The sequence below is a fragment of the Mytilus galloprovincialis genome, chromosome 6 (genome assembly GCF_965363235.1).
Source record: "Mytilus galloprovincialis chromosome 6, xbMytGall1.hap1.1, whole genome shotgun sequence".
NCBI lineage: Eukaryota > Metazoa > Mollusca > Bivalvia > Mytilida > Mytilidae > Mytilus > Mytilus galloprovincialis.
In genome coordinates, this window is record NC_134843.1 from 39,706,736 (window position 1) to 39,726,583 (window position 19,848).

General features: G+C 32.5%; 1 protein-coding gene across 1 annotated transcript in view; it reads right to left on the reverse strand.

Annotated features, from left to right (window-relative positions):
* Positions 1-202: 202 nt before the first annotated feature.
* LOC143079549 (uncharacterized) overlaps positions 203-19,848 on the reverse strand; it is a 77,467-nt gene continuing 57,821 nt past the window's right edge. Inside the window, exons 60-78 of the mRNA XM_076254955.1 lie at positions 19,672-19,786; positions 19,046-19,293; positions 18,260-18,374; positions 17,231-17,496; positions 16,262-16,376; positions 15,519-15,736; positions 15,026-15,140; positions 14,086-14,348; positions 13,463-13,600; positions 12,456-12,605; positions 11,092-11,145; positions 9,630-9,805; positions 7,902-8,059; positions 6,940-7,112; positions 5,070-5,162; positions 4,082-4,199; positions 2,890-3,005; positions 2,266-2,380; positions 203-394 (exon numbers count right to left, since the gene is read on the reverse strand). Coding sequence (XP_076111070.1) covers positions 268-394; positions 2,266-2,380; positions 2,890-3,005; positions 4,082-4,199; positions 5,070-5,162; positions 6,940-7,112; positions 7,902-8,059; positions 9,630-9,805; positions 11,092-11,145; positions 12,456-12,605; positions 13,463-13,600; positions 14,086-14,348; positions 15,026-15,140; positions 15,519-15,736; positions 16,262-16,376; positions 17,231-17,496; positions 18,260-18,374; positions 19,046-19,293; positions 19,672-19,786 — 2,873 coding nt within the window. The 3' untranslated portion in view covers positions 203-267. The remainder of the gene's footprint in view (positions 395-2,265; positions 2,381-2,889; positions 3,006-4,081; positions 4,200-5,069; positions 5,163-6,939; positions 7,113-7,901; positions 8,060-9,629; positions 9,806-11,091; positions 11,146-12,455; positions 12,606-13,462; positions 13,601-14,085; positions 14,349-15,025; positions 15,141-15,518; positions 15,737-16,261; positions 16,377-17,230; positions 17,497-18,259; positions 18,375-19,045; positions 19,294-19,671; positions 19,787-19,848) is intronic.

The following is a 19,848-nucleotide window of genomic DNA, read 5'->3' on the forward strand; positions in this document are numbered from 1 at the left end:
TAATTTCTGAAGTTACAGTAATATCAGTTTTTGTTGTAAATCATTTTAATCTGGTATCACCTAAGTTGAACAAAGGTAAACAGAAAAACATATTAATTAACATTACATTGCATTGTACATTTGTTGTATTACAGATAAGTTTTTTTTCTCTCCTCCATTGTACAGAGATAAGGGCAACTTCAATTAAAACAAAACAAAAGAAAATGATAACAATGGGATTTTAATGAGTTGTTCTAATAAGTTAAGATTCTACGTGCTAACACTACACTATTGTTTGACATAACCTTGTGGGTATGTTATTTGTACATAGCTCGGACAGTTCGGTGTAGAACAACAAAATCCTGCCGCTGGTGGATCCAATGAACATACGTTTGGTAAATTCCATGTATAACATCTGAAAAATAAGATTGGAATGATTCTTCAATCAGTTACATACAGTGTATTATTCATTATTATTTGTGATGTACCAATTTTCTAAAAAATTTTGCATCAAGGTTTAATACCAGGAATTTACAGAAAGTGTTTTACAAATTACAAATTTTCTAAAGGTTTGTACGCAGAATTCGGTAAAACCAAAATTACAAATTTTCTAAAGGTTTGTATGCAGAATTCAGTAAAACCAAAATTAAAAATTTTCTAAAGGTTTGTATGAAAAATTCGGTAAAACCAAAATTACAAATTTTCTAAAGGTTTGTAAGCAGAATTCGGTAAAACCAAAATTACAAATTTTCAAAAGGTTTGTATGCAGAATTCAGTAAAACCAAAATTACAAATTTTCTAAAGGTTTGTATGCAGAATTCAGTAAAACCAAAATTACAAATTTTCTAAAGGTTTGTATGCAGAATTCAGTAAAACCAAAATTACAAATTTTCTAAAGGTTTGTATGCAGAATTCAGTAAAACCAAAATTACAAATTTTCTAAAGTTTTGTATGCAGAATTCGGTAAAACCAAAATTACAAATTTTCTAAAGGCTTGTTTGCAGAATTCAGTAAAACCATTGAATCAAGCATCAGTTTAAATCCAATTTTTCCTTAATAGATAACAAGAATGTGTCCTCAGTACACGAATGCCCCACTCGCACCATCATTTTCCATGTTCAGTGGACCGTGAAATTGGGGTAAAAACTTTAATTTGGCATTAAAATTAGAAAGATCATATCATAGGGAACATGTGTACTAAGTTTGAAGTCGATTGGACTTCAACTTCATCAAAAACTACCTTGACCAAAAACTTTAACCTGGAGCGGGACAGACGGACGAACGGACGAACGGACGCACAGACCAGAAAACATAATGCCCCTCTACTATCGTAGGTGGGGCATAAAAATTGGTACTTAGAAAATAAATGAAACTCTTATTTTTTACTATACAAATATGTAATATGGTAATGGCATATATCTGTCTACAATATGTTTTGTTGTTTGCATATATTGATTCTATAATCTGCAAACATTTAGAATCAAACGACTATTGACAGAAGAGTAATTTTGTGGACCTAGGTCAAGCAATACCTTTGAAATACAATTAAGAAACAAAATTTCTCATTTGATTTGTTTAACATTTTTCATTTTATACCTTGCTATGCATTATGGATTTTGCTCATTGTTGAAGAATGTACTGTGACCTTTAGTAATTATGTCATTTTTGTACCAACCCAACCATATGTCTCCATTCAAATGCATTGATTGTTAAAAAAAAAAAGGTGGGTTCCAACCTCTGGATCCGCCACTGTATACAACAGCTTTTCCTTTATAATACTGAGAATAATATACAATATGTGGTAAGTATATTTAACCCTATTAATTCATATAAAATCTCTTCTTGAGATTTAAAAAATAACCATTTTTGCATTTATAGACCACATTTTAACAGAAAAAAATCCAATTAAATACAGATATCTCCTGCCAACATAACAAAATATAAAATATCAGTTCCCCCTAAGAGGCAAACTAATGGATTAAATATATAATCCGACACCTGAGTATTCCGACATACTGTTTTAACCGAAACATTTTAATTGGTCCCAAAATATGTATATCATTGCAGAAAAAACCTGAGCATGTCGACACCCTGCTTAATGGGACATTTTTTCTGGCCCCCCAGTGTGTCGGATAACCCAGGTTACACTGTAATATATTTCAATATGCAGGTATCAAAAATTCTTCATGCTCCCTTAATTTATAGCGATAATTTCCATATCACTCAATATCGGTAGAGAAGCAAGATCAAAGGAAAATTTCGTAAAATGGTGATAATGATACTCACTTTTCTTTACAAACATATTTTCCAGCGCTGCCATCTACACATTCACAGTTATATTTACATCCATCTGACCATTTCTGACCTTCTGAATATGTCTTGTTCTTGTACACACAGATTCCTAAAAATACAAAAAATATACAATATTGCTAGCAATTCTGACACAAACAATTTCCATAGAAGAGAACAAGTACCCAGTGAGTCTAAATGCAAATATTGCTACAATTTCTGACATTCTGTATAACTGGTTGTTAAGTTTACATTAAGAAACAAGTTGGGAGATGAAGAAAATAAAACAAGTTAGGAGATGGAGAAACATTTGGAGATGAAGACACATTTGGAGATGAAGAAACATTTGGAGATGAAGACACAGTTAACACTGTATTTGCTATAACAGACTTCAATGAATTTTGATCTAGAAAAGTGCTTGAATTTCTTCCTTTTGAAATAAACTCATCTTACATACTAGAATTAAAATTTAGTATGCCAGACACACCATTCGTCTACAAAAGACTCATCAGTGAGGCTCCAATTGAAAAAGTTAAAAAGACCAAATAAAGTATGAAGTTGAAAATTGAGGACCCAAAATTCAGAAAGATTCTAAATGACATATTAATTTGTAAAGTATACCTGTAAGCTGTCCATTTATGATTGTACCACCGGGACCACAATCTGGTACTGAACAACATTGTCCTGGTTGTTTCTTCAAAGTACAACCTGGTGGTAAATTGTTGTATGTTGCACATCTGAAAAAAAAATCCTTTATTAAGGTGGTACCTAACACTACAGGGAGATAACTCTGTAAAATCAGATTAACGTTTTAATAACGTTGTGTTGTTAAGGGAATATTCTAATATGATGCGCTTCTTTGCTTTGTGAATAAACCCATGCTCTAAAATTTGTTTGCACATGCATATATTGAGTACTGCAGAATAATAAATTTTATCAAATTGACATGCATTTTATATGTTTCATTCACTTGAAACACTTCCAAATTCTTAAATGATATACACATGTTGTTACTAATTCATTTATTATGACTGTATTGTGTTGCAATTTGAAATTGACATATCTGACCTAGATACGACAACCACTCATGCTGGCTGTTCAAAATCCTCCCTCTGAAAAATCACATTGCCAGTTGTTTGTTTGTTACAAACAAAAAAAGGGAATAAAGTATAGCTTGCATCAAATGGTTGGTTCAAATTTTTTGAAGTGCAGTTATAATCATGTTAACTAGTGACTATTTTTAGGTCTTACTTTGCTGTACATTATTGCTGTTTACAGTTTATCTCTATCTATAATAATATTCAAGATAATAACCAAAAACAGCAAAATTTCCTTAAAATTACCAATTCAGGGGCAGCAACCTAACAACGGGTTGTCAAATTCATCTGAAAATTTCAGGGCAGATAGATCTTGACCTGATAAACAATTTTACCCAATGTCAGATTTGCTTTAAATGCTTTGGTTTTTGAGATATAATAAGCCAAAAACTGCATTTTACCCCTATGTTCTATTTTGAGCCTTGGCGGCCATCTTGGTTGGTTGGCCGGCTCACCAGACACATTTTTTAAACTAGATACCCTAATGATGATTGTGGCTAAGTTTGGTTTAATTTGGCTCAGTAGTTTCAGAGGAGAAGATTTTTGTAAAAGTTAACGACAACGGACAACGGACGATGGATGCCAAGTGATGAGAAAAGCTCATTTGGCCCTTTGTGCCAGGTGAGCTAAAAACTTACAAATTGTTGCAGAAATAACGTCCAGCGTCCTCATCAACACGTGCAGATATAATCTCATTAACTAGTGTAAAAACTTACAAACTGTTGCAGATATAACGTCCAGCGTCCTCATCAACACATGTGCAGTTATAATCACAACCATCTACCCAGTGTTCTCCTTGTCTGTAAATCTTTTGTTTGTAAATACAGGCATGAGCTGAAACAAACAATTCAAATATAGACTTTTAAGTATGGGTGAAGGTTGGTACCTATGAAAACGTTTAAACCTGCTGCATCTGTTTGCACCAGTCAGAAACCTGATGTTCAGTGGTTTTAATTTGTTGATGTGGATCAAACGTTTCTCGTTTTTTATATAGCTTAGACCATTAGTTTTCCCATTTGAATGGTTTTACAATAGTCTTTTTGGGGTCCTTTATTGCTTGAATGAGTCCTGAACAATAATTTATGTAAATTGTTCAAATTATCATTGTTTTGGGAAACTAAAGTATGCTGTGAAAAATAAATTGATATCTGCAGAATACAGATTTTTTAATAGTGAACTATTTAAAAATAGCATGAGAAAAACAAGAATGTGTCCCAAGACTAGGATGCCCAATCCACATTATCATTTTCTATGTTCAGTGGACCGTGAAAATAGGGGAAAAACTCTAATTTGGCATTAAAATTAGAAAGATCATATCATAAGGAAATTGTATACTAAGTTTCAAGTTGATTGGACTTCAACTTCATCAAAAACTACCTTGACCAAAAACTTTAACAAACCTTAACCTGAAGCGGGATGAACATACGGACGGACGAATGGACCCATAGACCAGGAAACATAATGCCCATAAATTGGGCATAATAAATGGGGCATAAAAATTGTTCTTTTTGCTGATATATGTAAAGCTATGCTTTTTTACTGCACTAGTAAACATGTTTATTTAGGGGCCAGCTGAGGACCACCTTGTAGGATTTTCTCGCTGCGTTGAAGATTCATTGGTGGCCTTTGGCTTTAATCTGCTCATTGGTCGGGTTGTTGTCTCTTTGACATTTTTCTTCTCTCCCTGGTGAAACATGTACTTACTCGTTCCAATCATTCCTGTGGGTTGTGGTGTAGATCTGATAGAACAATCTTGATGGGCAAGAATGGCAAACACATCTCCTTTGCCTGCACTGGCTGTAAAAGAAAATGAAATTACCTCTTAAAAATCCATTTGAAGGGGCAAAAAAGGAAAAATGTAGATTTTTGCCATTTTGTTGAAGATACAGATACATATTTATATATCAAAATTGTTGAAAATTTAAAGAAAGTGGAGAGAAAAAGGCCATATTAAAGGTTAAACATTCAATTTTGAAATATACAATTCTAAATATTTAGTTTTTTAGCAATATTATGATTGAATGTAACTTAGTCTTTTTTTTAGAAACTAGTAAACCATAAGATTATGTGCCTGTGTCATGAAGAAATTGCTGTTTTATTGTAAGGTCAGATGTCTTTATTTGTGGTGACAACAAAAATAACCAAAAAACCTTACTTCTACAGGTGGGTAAATACAGAACTTAATTAGGTAAATGCTCAAAAAAGCCACTGAAACACTTCACTGAATCCATACATTCAAGTTCAGAAATGACAAAAATGCACGAGGTTACAAACTAGGCTGCTGAGATGTAATTGACAAAATGAACGTTGAATTTCTGTCCTTTACTTAAATCGTTCTTATTATTTAGGTTATGCTTAAAGGGATAGTAGCTACGATCTTGACAAAATTATGAACAAGTTTTAAAGCTGCCAAAATCAAAGATATGTACTAAATATAACCAATAAGATCGCTAGAATGTTTTCATAAACTACAGAAGTGTTAATAATTGATAATTCATATCCTGTTGTGTTCCTATTCATCTCATTAATTATGCATCGGGTTTACTTCCCGAACTTTGCCGACATAGCGAGTGAGCTAACCAAGATATATATAGATACAAACACGTGCTTTTTGTTTTCTTACATATTTGATAATTACTCTTTATTAAACGTACAAATTTGACGCCATTTATCAAATTATGTAAATAAAAAATATAACAAATACCGGCATATTATTCCAACCCAAGATTCTCTAACAATGGCGATATTATACACTTGTTATTACATTTGTATGACCAAACCATGCCGATAATGTATACACTTGTTTGTGTGTTAAAGCGGGGCCTCCATGAAGGATACACTTGAAGAATAATACTAAAGTTTAGGAAGTTGATTTCTAATTTCTTCTAAGGTGGGAGATTACTGCCCGTAAATTTATAAACATATTTTTGACAATTATGAACACGTTGAGATTTTTTTTCATGTGATCTGGAAAATTTAAGAAATGTAAACATTACACAAACCGTCGGCTACTTCTGTTTGATTTTGCCTGCGTCGCAGGAGTTTTGAGTGATTTTAATGACCGATCTCATCAACGTTTTTTATTTTTAATTTACAATAAACTTGTCTGCAACTCTTTTTTGTTTCTTTTCTTGCTGAAACTGTAAATTCGCGTACCATTTCCGCGATAACATTCCCCTGTTCAACCATTTTCCCTTTGAGGCACAATGTGCGATTGCGCATTGGGAACTGAAGAGTAAAGGTCATATGAATAAGGGTTGGGCTTAACATCGAATTATTATCTATAGACAATAAATAAATGTAGGTGTTTAACGTTAAAAAGCTTTTAAATGCTTAATGGAACGTAACTAGTAATTGTTTTAATCATAATTATTTTACTTTTTGTACAAAATCTGGCATATAGATTAAAAAAGTAATTTTAATGAAAATCGTAGCTACTATCCAGTTAAACCTGTCATTATGGAAAAATTAATAATATTTTTAATCTTATTCATCAGACTATGTAGATGCAGAAATCTCTCTCAAACAGCTTCAGAAAGTATATCAGGTTTTAATATTAAATAAAAATTCTTACTCTGACTCCAGTGTGTCATGGTTTGTCCAGGTGCATATAAGAAAGCTGGTTTGGCTCCACTAGTGGTCTCATATGAACAGCCATTCTGAGTAGATACCATCATCCAACCATTAGAATCACATTTATTGTTAGAACTACTACTCATGTAAAATTGTCTTCCACTTGTTTGATCTCTGAAGAAAATAGAAAACAGAAAATGTAGAAAGAGAAAGGGAATATTCAAAAATATTAAAAACAAAAATTCTGCAATCGAAATTGCAAGGTCATTTTTTCCAAGTGGAAAGAAATAAATTATCAACAATGTAATCTGTATCCTCAAGGGTTATATGTTTAAAATATGACTATTGCTTATTTAACGTCCCTTGGCAAATTCTTAGTAAGAACCAGTTTAACAAAACATCCTTGGCAATTAGAAAATAATAGTATATGGAGAAGGGTAAGAAAGTTAGCATAACATATGAGGGATTTAGTGGGGGGGGGGGGGGGGGGCCCTTTTTCAGAAAAATTTTGGTTGGTTATATAGGGAATAATGGACCCCCCCCCCCCCTTAAGGCAGTCCGCCACTGACCTCCTGTTATAGACTATTTTCATATAAAAAAACAAACATGTACCAACTTTTGACTCTGGATTTTGAAATTTTTAAACAGGTTACCTGCTCTGTGTTAGGACATCAGTTAGGTAAGAGCAATCAAAGGAAGTATATTCAAACATTTAATTGATGCAATTAAGGAAGAATTTTACTGTTTTTTGTTGATTTTGTTATGTATAGATAAAAAATAAAAGTTAATTGATATGAACTCTGGAGTCAAAAGTCGGTATTATAAATACCAATAAAGAATAATATAAAATATGTGGATTCCAATTTTCATGGATACAGAAAACTTTTATCTTTATATATACTTGGTTTTCTTGTCTTTCCAAACAACAAGAAATTTTATTTCACTGATATCAAAGATATTTACCCAATCATGCTGAAGAATTCAGAAGGAGCATTCTGTATATCTGTGTATGTAGAGGAGATGACTCTGCTCTTGTCAAACCAATTATTCTTGTCAGCACCAACAGCGTTGAATACAATGTTTGCCTTCTCTACACCATTGTTGTAAATTGCAACTTTCACCTATAAAACCAATACATACAATTAGTCTTTTTTTTAATGATTTTATGCATTTCTTACTCATGTTTGATCAACAAAAAATGGACTTTAGAAAAATTTTGAGCTGAGCATTTTGAAAAGACACTGTTGTATTATCAAAGATTGTATGTTCACCTCCAAACATCCATTGGTTGTTTTAATTGATTTGCTGTCCCATTAACATATGCCCCTATTTCATTTTTATTTATCAATTACTTAAAAGTCAAATAAACATCTGTTAGTTGCCATTATGTGTTCAAATGTCATAATGGTTCAATACAACATGAAATGTTTTCAATTTGTACAACCGTGAGCTCATTTATTTCATGGTTTCAAATTTTCTATCATGGATCTAGGAAAAACTTGACACTTGATTTTTTGGTGTGACAAAATTTTCAAAAGAAATTTTTATTTCACACTTAGACTTGTACCGTAGATACTCGCTTATAAGTCGGAAGTTTGGGAGTAAAATTCAGAATCCAGAGAGGGGTACCGACTTATAAGAGAGATCCAGCGACCAGAGGAAAAATCCAAGCTCGAGAACAGTGGTCAGGAGTAAATTTCCTGGTCAAAACTACGTCGGTGATTGCCAAACCTACATAAATTCCTAAATTAAAAGTTTTTGTTGAAAATAAATGACTACAATACTGTCTTTGTGTTTTATTTGTTCTCTGTTGACATTTTTCTGTCAATTTGTTTTGAATTTCCAACTGTTTCCGGTTTGTGTATTGATTTTCATGGTCAATAGGTAACTTTTACCAGCAAGAAAATTGGTACCCCCATACATATCATAAATCAACTGTCATCAAATCATAGAAATTACCAAAGCAGAGAGGATATTTCCTTATTCAATGATTTCAATTAGTACAGACGACGCTGATGACAACGTGATACCAATATACAACCAAAATTTTTTTAATTTTTGCGGTCGTATTAAAACTGAATTTTACTTTTTTTGTTCTATTTTTATCAACAGCGGCCATGTTTGGTGATGAATAAAATCTTAAAATTTGAAAAAAAACAAAGAATGTGTCCATAGTACACAGATGCCCCCTTACTATCATTTTCTATGTTCAGTGGACCGTTAAAATCGGTTAAAATCTCTAATTTGGCATTAAAATTAGAAAGTTCATATGATCATAGGGAACATGTGTACTAAGTTTCAAGTTGATTGGACTTCAACTTCATCAAAAACTACATTAACCAAAAACTTTAACCTGAAGCAGGACAGACAGACTAACAAACAGATGGACAAACGATTGAATCGACGGATGAACGGACAAACAAATGCATGCACAGACCAGAAAACATAATGCCCATTAATGGGGCATAAAAATCCTAAAGAACATTTAGGTAAAGTCAAGTTTATATGTGACCAACTATTCTTAGAGCAGAACATATTTTTAAGAGTTTTTAGTAATGAATTGATGAGTGGACAACAAGAACACAGGCACTTCAGGCCAGGTGACCTTACAATGTTTGCTACTATTTTCGTGTGAAAAACTAAATTACACGATACAACATCATTTAAAGTTATGAGGAGAAAGTTATATACTTTATCTATACAGAGTTGTGACCAGTGATTAGCCAAGTCTGGTTTGTAGTGTCCTGGGTATTGAGCAGTAAGATACATGGCTTGTGGTACATTCTCGTTCACTGTTGTTGGGCTCTGCCACATCTGGTACAAGTTACCTGGTACACCAGCTACACCCTTCATCATGATCATCCAGCCTGTAATCATATATAAATTATAGAAATACTGAGACGTTTAGTAGCTGACATCTACGCCATTTGGTCTTTGATGGGAAGTTGTCTCTTTGGAAATCATAGCACATCTTATTATTAATATATTCAATATACAAAATTTTAATTATACCAATACAATAGATGACTTATACTGAAAAATCTTTTAACTTTTGTCTGTTACAGCTATTAAATGTAATAAATATGCACAAATAAAAGATAAGTCTTGAAAGTTGGAGAGAATGCATGAAAATGGGAGATAACCCATGAAAGTTGAGAAGATAAAATAATAGTCTGTCATGCCCTCCTGCATGCAAATGGGAGATAACCCATGAAAGTTGAGAAGTTAAAATAATAGTCTCTAATGCCCTCCTGCATGAAAATGAGAGATAACCCATGAAAGTTGAGAAGATAAAATAATAGTCTGTAATGCCCTCCTGCATGAAAATGGGAGTTAACCCATGAAAGTTGAAAAGATAAAATAATAGTCTGTAATGCCCTCCTGCATGAAAATGGGAGATAACCCATGAAAGTTGAAAAGATAAAATAATAGTCTGTAATGCCCTCCTGCATGAAAAAGGGAGATAACCCATGAAAGTTGAGAAGATAAAATAATAGTCTGTAATGCCCTCCTGCATGAAAAAGGGAGATAACCCATGAAAGTTGAGAAGATAAAATAATAATCTGTAATGCCCACCTGCATGAAAATGGGAGATAATCCATGAAAGTTGAGAAGATAAAATAATAATCTGTAATGCCCTCCTGCATGAAAATGGAAGATAACCCATGAAAGTTGAGAAGATAAAATAATAGTCTGTAATGCCCTCCTGCATGAAAATGGGAGATAACCCATGAAAGTTGAGAAGATAAAATAATAGTCTGTAATGCCCTCCTGCATGAAAAGGGGAGATAACCCATGAAAGTTGAGAAGATAAAATAATAGTCTGTAATGCCTTCCTGCATGAAAATGGGAGATAACCCATGAAAGTTGAGAAGATAAAATAATAGTCTGTAATGCCCTCCTGCATGAAAATGGGAGATAACCCATGAAAGTTGAGAAGATAAAATAATAGTCTGTAATGCCCTCCTGCATGAAAATGGGAGATAACCCATGAAAGTTGAGAAGATAAAATAATAGTCTGTCATGCCCTCCTGCATGCAAATGGGAGATAACCCATGAAAGTTCAAAAGTTTAAAAAACTTGTTTATAATGCCCTCCTCCTTTTACAATAATACACATAATTGAATATAAGTAAGTTAATTCAATGTTTTACCTTGACCTGGAAGTGCCACTTGTGGTTGGGATGTTACAACAGTACCTGTGCCACCTGCAAAAGACACAAAAAAGTAAGGAATGATACTCAGTATAAACTTTGATAATATCTATATTTTCATTTCATTTTCCTGCAGAATTCAACTACCTGAAACCTGGAGAGAAGTTTATGTTAGTATATATGTTTTGTTTGGTTTAAGGGGGGTAGACCTTGGTTCAGGGAGATAACTCTTTAAATCAGTTATGCATTTGTAAAAGTCAAGTTTTGTCAATGAATTTTAAGCATTTACCTGAAACAGATTGAAAATAATCTATGTATCCAAGAAGCTTAGAACATATTTATGAAAATGGCTGACACAAACATACTGATGATTTTTAGAGTTATTTCCCTTAACCTAGGTCTACCTCCTTAATATTGAGGACAAACTAGGTATTAAAGTTACATTAGAAATTGTTTCAGTTAAACTAAACTATACAAAGCAGTTTTTGTTTGGTTTCTATGATTTAATTCTATCAACATTGTTTTATGATTTTTGATTTTCTGAATCTTAATGTCTTTTGTAATTCAAGGGTATTTTCTCAAAGCAGATTTAAATAGTTCATAAAAAAAATCATTGCATGCACTTTTAACAATACAATTTAACATATATTTAACAATAGTGCATTTTTTTAATATCAGTTTTCATGGGTTACATTGAATACTGTGCATGTATTGATATTTTTGGTATACCAATTTTTGTGTATTTTGTGGGTTCACGCTTAATTTTTGGAAATTTTAGTTGGATTCTGTTGGCTTGTACAGAAGAATTTTACAAGCCTGTAAGCAATTTTACAAGCCAATGCCATAGGACTTGTGGTTAAGCATGAAGACTGTCAGGGTATAGGTGAACCATGAATTAAATTGTTTAACATAGGAATATCATACTAGAACCTATATCTAATCTGACTAAGGATGTGGTAATGTCAGGTTTATAAATTTTTGTCAGATGTTCTGACTTCTTAGTTTTTTTTCTAAGATACAGGGTAAACATTATGCCTCATATCACCCATCCACTTTTGTTTTCATGGAAGACTCCAAAAGCTCATAAAAGGTCATAACCGAAATTTAAGCAATTTCTAGATTTATTTTCCTTTGATTTGAAATGCAAATAATGCTGATGTAAATAAAAGGCAAAATCTCAGCCAGCCCTTATGCCCTGTTTTTTTTTCCATAATCTATCTATAATATTAGCTTATTTTGTTCCTTCACTGATGCTCTGTATCTGTAATGCAGGATTTTTTTATCCAATAATTAAAATAAATCAACAGTATTTAAATTATCCTAGATTAAACAACATGCATAATTTATCAATACATCAAACTTACTACAGAAGTTGCAGTATCTTGGGCACTTATCTTGAGCCCAGGCGAGGTATGGTTGTTTGCATGCGTAAGCTCCGAATTCATTACAGTTGGTAAGTTTATCCACACACTGGCCAGTTTGAGGTTGTACTGTTCCTGAACCTGTTCCAGAACCTGTTGAAAAAAATAACATTAAATTATGGTGAAAAAATAACATTAAATTATGGTGAAAAAATAACATTAAATTATGGTGAAAAAAAAACATTAAATTATTTTAATTATGGTGAAAAAATAATGTTAAATTATTTTAATTATGGTGAAAAAATAACATTAAATTATGGTTATTTTAAAAAATACTGCAATTTTATCTTTATTCATAAATAATATTGCTAAGCTATTTCATGGCTGTCAGTTTTGTATGGTAAAGGAAGCAATAGTGCCTAAAGAAAAACACCCACCTTTGACAGAAAAACTGACAATACTCTTCCATTCAGAATGAATTTTAAGTGAGTATTGAAACCAGAGAGTTTATTAAACACATATTATTTCTCATCTTTATACAACTGTGATAAAATTATTATTTATTAAGCAATTATAACTTTATTCAGCCAATATTTGTTGATTATCTAATTTATTTACAGGAACAACCCCCAACCCCCTCTACATAAACTCCCTGGATAAAAGCCTACATGAAACTTTTTTCTTTTGATCTGTTCAGTAGAAAATGTTTAAAATTTCCAATTATGATGTTTTAATAAAAATCTTAAATGTATTATATTGTATCTGGGGCAGACCAAGCCATTTTATAAAAGTGGGGGTTCCAAACCCAGCATAAAGTGGAAGAGGGGGGTTGGGTTCCAACCATATATCCTCATTCAAAAGCATTGATCGTCAAATGGCAAATTGTATTATAATATATGAGTCAAGTATTTGCATTAATTGTTGGAGATAAAAACAAAAAAAAACAAAAAAAAAAACACGAAATATTGGGGGATTCAAAAGTTGACATGTGTGATCTAAATAGTACTTACCGGTACAAAATCCACAATATTGTGCACAGTTGTCTTGAGCCCATGGTCTGTATTGTCCTTGACATGCTGATTTTCCAAAAGCGGGACAATTTGATAGTTTATCTGAACATGTTGTTGGAGCATTTGTAAATGATGATGCTAGAATAAATAAAAAGATTACATATCAGAATATATTATAAACAAGAATGCTTTATTTTGGGGTTTATGGGAAGGATATATAGTAAACAGCATTATTGTAATAATCAATTTAAATTTAGAATATTTTTTGGGTGTTTTGTTTTCAAAAAGCATTTTTGCATTTTCCTAAAGTGTTGAATTGCACTGCATTTTAAAAACAGAGAAGTATGCCTTTCTTTTAACCTTAAATGGTGTGATTTCAATGTGACAAAAAATCTGAAAAATTCTGGCAAGTCTACATGAACCACAACTTTCAATGTTTAACGAAGTAAAAAAAATCTATATAATTGTATGCAGACTTTTGCAGAAACACGAAATCTTATATCCATGAAAATACAATTTATTTAAAATATACAAAAATTGGTATCCACACAATAAAATCAATCCACAAAAAATAAATCAATCCACATTAACAAAGCTCTGTAAAAAATCAGCCGAAAACTTACTACAGAATCCACAATACAAGTTACAGTTCTTTCTAGCCCAGGTCTCATATGTGGAGCTACATGCTTGCTTTCCAAAGGCCTTACAGTTATCGAGGACATCAAAACAGTTAGGATCTACATGTGGAGCAGGTGTATTTGGTTGTGGTGTTGGGACCTTTGGTGTTGGTGGTACTTGGCTCATGTCGCAGCGGACCTCCTTACAACAGTCTCCCGGTACATCGTACATTCTACATTGTGATGGAAGTGCGTTGTAAGTTGGACACCTAAAACATAAATTCATATATAAATTTTATGGAATATATCAATTGGTGATTATGACAAATATCATTTTGACTTGCTTGTAAAGTATTTACTTACAATTAAAGTACTGTAAATTCATCAATTATAGCATGGTTTTTATAAATATGAATGTGTGGAGATACAAATATTAAGAAGTCACATTCTGATATATGCATGCATGCATCTGGCTGTATGCAGATTTTCCAGAAAAAAACAATAATTTATACATACTATTGTCTTTTCGAAATAATCAATGCTCACAATACTGAATTTACAGTATTTCTAAACGGTTCGAGCAGATATGTCAAATTCGTAGATATTTTATTACTTTTTTGTCTACTGTTTACGATCTATGGAATACTTACTTGGATGAACATCTATATTGTCCATTAGTGGAATCTGTACACACACTTACAATATATTGAATACACTTACAATCCATGGAATACACTTACAATCCATGGAATACATTTACAATCTATGGAATACTTACTTGGATAAACATCTATATTGTCCATTAGTGGAATCTGTACACACACTTACAATCTATGGAATACACTTACACTCCATGGAATACACTTACACTCCATGGAATACAATTACAATCTATGGAATACACTTACAATCCATGGAATACACTTACAATCCATGGAATACTTACTTGGATGAACATCTATATTGTCCATTAGTAGAGTCTGTACACACACATGTGAAGTCACATCCATCTTCCCATCTTTGGTTCTGTTGGTAAACATGTCCTTTGTATATACATACATCTGTAATTCACAAAAGACTTGAAAATATCTTGATGATGATGAACAGGTGTTTAATGTCCAGTGGCAAATATTAGATGCATATCATTGGACAAGAACATGTTAATGTCATGGATGTTACACATAGTGTTTAACGATTGCCTTTCATAGAAGCCATGAAAACTTTGACATCTCTTTCTGGTGGTAAGACATAGTAGGACAGTTACTAGACCTGCTTTCACTTTCAGCAACAAAAGCAAAACTAAAAATAAACATTTTCAAACAAACAAAATGAATCATTATAATACTATCCCATTTTGTACACCTTAATATTTCTGATTATCATGACCACTACCTCAATGTCTGTAAATGTTCTAGACTTTTGAATCATAATATACTCACTGGCTCTATTTCCTGTGACACTGTTTTGGCCTGGGGTGTAATTTGGTCTGAATCCAGTATATCCTCCTCCAAAGCTACCGTAAACCGGGTATTTACTTCCGGGTAAGAGAGGATTAATCTGGCTACCATCAGGACCTGTACACATTGGTTTAGAGCAACAGTCGCCATTTTGTTTGGTCATGTAGCACTGAGCTGGCATCTTGGGATAGGTTGGACATCTGTTGGATGAGAAAATAGTGTTACAAAATAATGAAATAATAGAGATTATTTAATTCTCCATAAGTTATCTAGTTTTCATTCTGCCATTTTTGGTATAGGCTGGAAAAATAGTGATATTTTGGGTGTATATTTTGATATTATGTATTTTAAATTGTAACTTTCATTTAATTGGATATACTGGTAAAAAAAAAAAAATTTAGTAAATTAAAATTTACAATTCAGATTTTTCTTAGGCAAAAAAAAGTTTGTGCAAAAATTACTTTTTTTTCCTCTTTATTTTTCTTCTTCACAATTTAAAAAGGAAATCTGATTGGTAAAATCATTTCCAGAAACTTAATTCCTCTCAAGCACATAGCGACAAATATAGTATATGTGTTTATTTAAATTTGAGATATACTAGAAATGGAATGAATAGTACTGGAACTGACATAATCAACCCTTGCATTAAGGTCATTAAAAAAAGTTTCAATAATAAGTAAATAAATCAACAAGACATGTATATGTATTTATAACGTTCCACTTACTTAGCTTTGCATTGATACAATCCACTTTGTCCTTCTTGACACTCACAAGAGAAGTCACATCCATCGTCCCATTTGTCTCCCTTGTTATATACTTTACCCTTGTAGATACATAAATCTGAAATACCAAAATTATCTCCCTTGTCAATATACCCTTGCAAATCTATCAACTTGAATATCGTCGCTGGGCTTCTAAAATGTCAGATATGACTTTTTTGGCTAAAAATACTTTTTGACACCAATGGTCTGGGCGGGAGGAAATCTTTGTTATCACAAAATAGCATAAGTTAGACCAATCAAAATGTGTGAAATAAGACATATTACAAAATTGCCAATGTCAGTTGTTTGTAAAGTTTGCTTCCAAAATGTTGTATGAAAACTTGAAAATCGTTGTAGAATGGCTTTGGGAAAAAGATAATTGTACATTTCTTTATTTCTGTGAAAATAATTTAAGTTCTTGGATAATCCAGAAATGTCAACGTTTTTATTTCACTGCTATTTAAAAAAATGTTCAAGTCCACATACAACATTTTGGAAGCATGCATTTTGCCAAAATTTTCAAAGCCTGTTTGTGAGAAATTTTTTTCTTGAAAAATTTGTAATTTACAACATTTTAGAAGCCCAGCGACGATATGCATTAATTCAAAATAAAAAAAATACCTCCTTTTGTCACTAATTACATATCACTGTTTTGGTAAATTTTCCAACATTGTTTTCATCAAATTTCAGGATATGCTTAATGTAAATAATGCAAACAAAATGTGAGCTTTTATTTTGATTAAACCTTATTTTTGTTACATCTATCAAGTGGCAATAATTTTTAAAATAAAATAAACATCCCAAAATTCTCTGGATTTACAGTAAATTGCACTTAAAATAGTGGCCTTCACAAAACTGAAAGCACAAAAAGTAACCACTTTGTTTGAAACTAAAAAAAAAGAAGGCCATTTCAATCTTAGAATATTAACTTACTGTTAGTATTTCCAGTGAATGAGGTGAGAGGTTGACCAGGTACGACAACTGTTCCTTGACCATTGGTGACCGATTGCTGTCCAGGTTGTACAATTAAGTATGGGTTGGTAGCTGTTGGTGCAATATTTGGTCGTGGTGTGGGTATCAGTTGAGGAATAGGGTTGTAGTTACCAAAGGTTGGACTGTTACAATGAAGTGAAGGGCAACATTGACCTGGTACCTGGGTGAAGGAACAGTAGGATGGTATAGCTGGATAGGATGGACATCTGAAAAATATGAAATATTATATAATTTTTGTATTTCTATCATAAATTCTGATATGACCCCTCTACTAGCTAAGGTGGGGCTTAAACCAGGTGACTTCTCAAGGTGAGAAGACCCTGTAATTCAGGGATTGTTGTTAGCTAGTTGCTGTCTGCCATTTTTCTTGCTTACTATATTGTAATAGAAAAGTTTTCTTGTTTGAATGGTTGCATAGTTTGTTATGTCTGTGCTTTTTATAATTTACTTCACAGTACAATTTTTGCTAATTGTTGAAGGCAACACGTTTATGTTATATAGTTGCTTACATCCACATCAGGTGATACCCTCTGGGACTATCAGTCCTTCAGCAGAGGCATCGACCCAGTGGTAGTAATAACATAAACACTACAATTTTTTCTTGTCCATATTTTTTTCATGTAAAAAGCTTATTTCCATCAAACCATCTGTACTTATTTTGATGTACACTTGTACATTCCCATACTTACTTTCATGTAGACTTGTACAATCCTGTACTTACTTTGCTGTACACTTGTACATTCTTGTACTTACTTTGCTGTACACTTGTACATTCCTGTACTTACTTTGCTGTACACTTGTACACTCTTGTACTTATTCTGATGTACACTTGTGCATTTCTGTATTGACTTTGATGTACACTTGTACAATCCTGTACTTACTTCAATGTACACTAATATACTTACTTTGATGTACACTTGTACATTAATATACTTTCTTTGAAGTAGACTTGTAAATTCCCATACTTACTTTGATGTACACTTGTACATTCCTGTACTTCCATCTTCACACGTACAGACATATTTACATCCATCATCCCAAGACTCTCCCTGGTTGTACAATTTACCATGGTACAAACACACACCTGTAAATAACAAAAAATATGATGTGGATGAAACCAAATTAATCAAAATGGAATGGGGAATATGTCAAAAAGACAACCAGACTAAAGAGCAGAAAACAGCTGAAGGCCACCAAAATCAGACCAAAGAGCAGAAAACAGCTGGAGGCCACCAATAGGTCTTCAACACATCGAGAAAATCTTACTCTGCCTACTTCACTTACCTGTTTACTAAATCTTTAAAAAACAAGAATATGTGTCCATAGGATACCATGCTAAACTTGCACTACATATTTCCATGTTCAGTAAATCATGAAATCTGTGTTAAATTCCTAATTTTGCATATATCTAAATCATTCACTTCATACCGAACATGTGAACTTACTTTCAATTTCAAATTAACTTTAATTTGATGTGACAAAAAAAAATCTTAAACTAAAATGTGAACCTGATATGTAATTGATGAAAGAAAGAATGTACATTGTACTATCAAATGGACGAACATGCTGTAAAAAAACATGAAGCTTCTATACTAGCTAAGGTGGGGCTTAAACCATGTTTTAAAACAACCAAACAATTAAAGTTTGTGATTTTCAAAAATAAAATATTGTAAAGATCATAGTAATTTTAGCCATGTGCACATTGAGTGTTCCCCAACCCTCTGGATACAGGTATCTGATTAGAAGATAACCTACTTCTTCCTCCTGTCATGCCTGGTGTCTGTCCTGGTGGTAGACCAGATCCTGTGACGACAGAATGGGTACCTAGGGGTACAACATTAATCATGCTTGGTGACAGAGTTGGTGAAGGTGTTGGTCTTCCATCAGGGATCAGTGGTGTCAATTGTTGACCGTTAGCCATACATGTGACTGTCATACAACACTGGTCATTAGGATCTTTTTTCAGTGTGCAGAAGCTTGGGATACTGGAGTAGGCTTTACATCTGGAAAAAATATCAAAGTTAGTTTTATTTCTTCTCTAGTGCTTGTAGATATCTTACAGACTTATATTTGAAATATACACACAAGAAAAAGTATATAAAACCTATTAGAAAATTAGTAGTTTGTTCAGCTGCATGAAGGATCCATTAAAATGTCTTGACATAAGAGTGAAATCACTGACAAAATGCATATGAGATACAAACTCCTGCATTTTACCAAATAGGTTTAATTTTTAATTTTCTGTTTTTATAGGCTTGTATGAAAAACTTTGAAAAACAAAAAAATCCAATATCAACCAAAAAAACAGTTTTCATCAATTTCCCGAAAAAAAAAAATAATAAATAAAAAAAAATAAATGATTCTAGAGTATTATCATTTACCTAGCAGTACATTTTAAGACGTTTCCTACAGGATTTTGACAGATACAATTCAAGTCACATCCATCCTGCCATCTCTGACCTCTAGCATACAATTGGTTCTTGTAAAGACAATAACCTGTTGAAATATATCAAATTATTACTACAATATAAAAACAAAGGATATGGGATATTTTTGGT